General features: G+C 64.2%; 1 protein-coding gene across 1 annotated transcript; it reads left to right on the forward strand.

The window, feature by feature from the left end:
* Positions 1 to 1,406: 1,406 nt before the first annotated feature.
* Positions 1,407 to 2,960, forward strand: EMIHUDRAFT_249755 (hypothetical protein; the record flags this gene model as incomplete). The annotated part of the gene is made up of 6 exons (XM_005759041.1): positions 1,407 to 1,426; positions 1,502 to 1,840; positions 2,021 to 2,152; positions 2,218 to 2,370; positions 2,471 to 2,542; positions 2,855 to 2,960. 6 exons carry the CDS (start codon positions 1,407 to 1,409, stop codon positions 2,958 to 2,960), a joined length of 822 nt encoding a protein of 273 aa, XP_005759098.1.

Genomic DNA, 2,960 nt, shown 5'->3' on the forward strand with positions numbered 1-2,960 from the left:
CCCATCCCTCTGCTCCTTCGGTTGCGTTGCTCCTCAACCCGCGAAAGCCGCTCTGCTTCTTCCTCCTCCTCCTCCTCCGTCCCGACTCCTGAAGTTGAGGCGGAGCCCTGGCCGCTTCCTCCTCCAGGAGCTCCGCCGCCAGCTGCTGCCGCCGCTCCGCCTCCGCTGCAACGTCCTCTGCCGTCTGCGACGCCGCCGCTGCCGCAGCCCGCTCCTGCTCCTCCCTGCGCGCGGCGAGCGCTCGGCGCGCTCGCAATACATTCTCGGGCACGGACGACACGGCGCACGGATCGTCGCGGCTCAGGGAGGCGATGTTGACCGGTTGGTTACCGGAACACAAGGCCTTGTTTGAAAAGCGCATCGCGAGGCTGTCCGGCTCCAAGCCCAGGCCCACCACCTCACCACGCAAACACAGGCGAAGCAAGGGCGCCACTCCTCTGTCGCGTCGTTCTCTTCTGCCTCGTCCTGCGACGCCGCCGCCTGCCGGTCCCTTGTTCTCGCGGCTTCTTTGGCCTTTCGGCGCAACTCCGTCCTCCTCGCGGCGTATCCTGGCCCCTCGAGTCTATCGAGTTCCCCTCGCGCAAGGACCACATTTCTGACTCCCACTCCGATCATTTGCCTACAGGTCATGTTGTTGCTCAGGTCCACTCTCTCTTCGAACACTCGTGCCTCTACGGATGATGCCGGCGCTGGGGTCCCCTTCGGGTGCATCGTGACATCTGACAACTGGATTTCCACTGGTTCGTCCTCCTCGGAGTCATCTTCCCCGGCTTCCTTCCGCTCGGCTCTTCGCGCGGTACGTTCGGTGTGGCTCACCCTCCATGCCGTGAACAGGCGCTTTATCCACCCTATATTCTTCTCTCGTTCCTCTGCCCGTGCCTTGGTCTTGTCGTTGTTTCGCACCCATGTCTGTATGGCAATCGAGGCTGCCTTCCCCACTACCTGTAGTTCACTCGTCACCTCTCCCGCGAGCTCCCTTCTCTTTCTTTCGGGTAAAGAACAGCCAGGCTCGGACTGGACACCAACGCGGTATGGGTGGACGCTAGACAGATGATGACGACACGCACGAGCGACACACAGACACAAACAGGCTCACAAGACACACAGCCAGCTGGCTGCCACACACCCTGAGTAGGCGTACACATAACTCAGGGCCACATCCTCCCTGTCGCCCCCCCCAGCACTCCAAGGCACCAGAAGAACAAACAAGGGCACAACAAACAACAGACAACAGGAAGTGACATGCGAGGCTAGAGCAGTCTTGCTCTACCTGTGAGAGGGGGCCTGGTAGAATTCTTCTTTTTGTTGTAAAATTCTTTCCCCCGACGCTGGGGCGCCCCAGGCGCTGCCCGCTGATCCCACGGATCTGCTCTTTCGCGCTGTCGATCGCGCGCTCCGACATGTGTATGTTAGCCACCATCGCTACGTGCGCCCTCGCACCTCGCCGCCCGCTGCCGGCCGTGCGAACGCCGGCCGCGCGAATGTCGTCCCCTTCACCAAGCTCGACTGCCGACACCGTCTCCAAGCTTCTCGCGCTCGTGGAGCCGACCGACCGCGGCATCGCGGCCTCAGACTCCACGCGCGCAGAGGCGTCGTCGCTGATCAGCGCGCTGGAGGAGTCGTGGGCGGGCACGGACGCTTTCGCCTCTCCCTACCTCCTTCGGAATACCGAGGTGGTCTACGTCGGGCAGTCGTCATCGAAGGGGTCAAACGCCGCCGGCGGCAAGTACCGCGGCCGAATCGGCCGAGCGCTCTTCCGCACAGACGCGCTCTTCCAGCACGTGCTCGACGACGTGGCCGTCAACGTCGTCCAGTTCAGGCTGCTCGGCCTCGTGCCTGGGTCGCCGGTCGTAGAAGCGGAAGATGCGTTCATGTGGTTCCAACCAGCGCTCGACAAAAACACGCACTCAGCTGTACCCAGCTGGATTCCGCTGCATTCACTGTCTTCTTATCCGGTGTACTCACGCGGTGCTCTGAAGTACCGTCTTCCCGCCCTGACGTTGGCATCTTCACCACGTAGGCAGGCGATCCTGCGCGGCGCGTGGCGACGCGACGAAGAGACGCTGTTCACAGTTCGGCGGTGTGAGGAGGCGCTGTTCACAGCAGGCGCGTGGCGACGCGACCTCGACCAGCCGGAGCTGGCTTCGCTGAGGTGGAGCAGCAGCCGTAATTCGTTTGTAGGCCGTACTTCTTTGACAGCGCGTATTTCTTTTCTAGGCGGAACAGCAGCCGGCCGCTCTCGCCAAACACGATCGCGGTCGCCTTTGAGGCTCCGCGCGTGTCGCTGTTTGGGCGCGAGGGCCGTTTCGTCAACTTGCAGCTGGGGCGAGGACCCGGGCGTGCTGCGCGAGGCGGCCATGCGAACAACGAGTCAGTCAAAGCTGGTTGCGATTAGGCCGCCGTTTTCGGTCGGACTCGACGTCACGCACCTCGAAAAAGAAAAGAGAAGCGCCGCATATTTCTTTTATAGGCCGCCCTCCTCCGTCGGACTCGACGTCACTTACCTCGACGAGCGGGTGCGGATCTGCCGCGGCGATGGGCGGTTGCGTGGTGCAGTACCGAACCAAACCCGGCACCTCAAATCCAATCGACGGAAGTATAGGTGCGGGCAGCGGCGTGCCGTTCCTGTTCCGCGCGGACAGCTGCGCGCAGCCCGGCGCGCCCCTGAACGCCGCCGCGGAGCAATGGCGCGTTTGCGTCGCGCGGCCGCCTCTCCGCCGACTTCCCGCCGCCGCCGCCGCCGCCGCCCTCTCTGCCGCTTGCGCGCTGGGTTTGCTCCGGTCTCCGGCGCCCGTGGGCGGCCGCGCCCCCACTGTGAACAGCGTCTCTTCACGCCGCCGAGCTGTGAACCCAGGTCTCTGGTGCCGCGGCTCGCCGGCGCGTTCGTGTCGGCGGCCGCCGCCGTCGCGCTGCTGCGCTCCACGGGCGGCGTCGATGAGCCGCGGGGGATGCAGTGGTGA

This window comes from Emiliania huxleyi, assembly GCF_000372725.1.
Source record: "Emiliania huxleyi CCMP1516 unplaced genomic scaffold EMIHUscaffold_820, whole genome shotgun sequence".
Classification (NCBI taxonomy): Eukaryota; Haptophyta; order Isochrysidales; family Noelaerhabdaceae; genus Emiliania; species Emiliania huxleyi.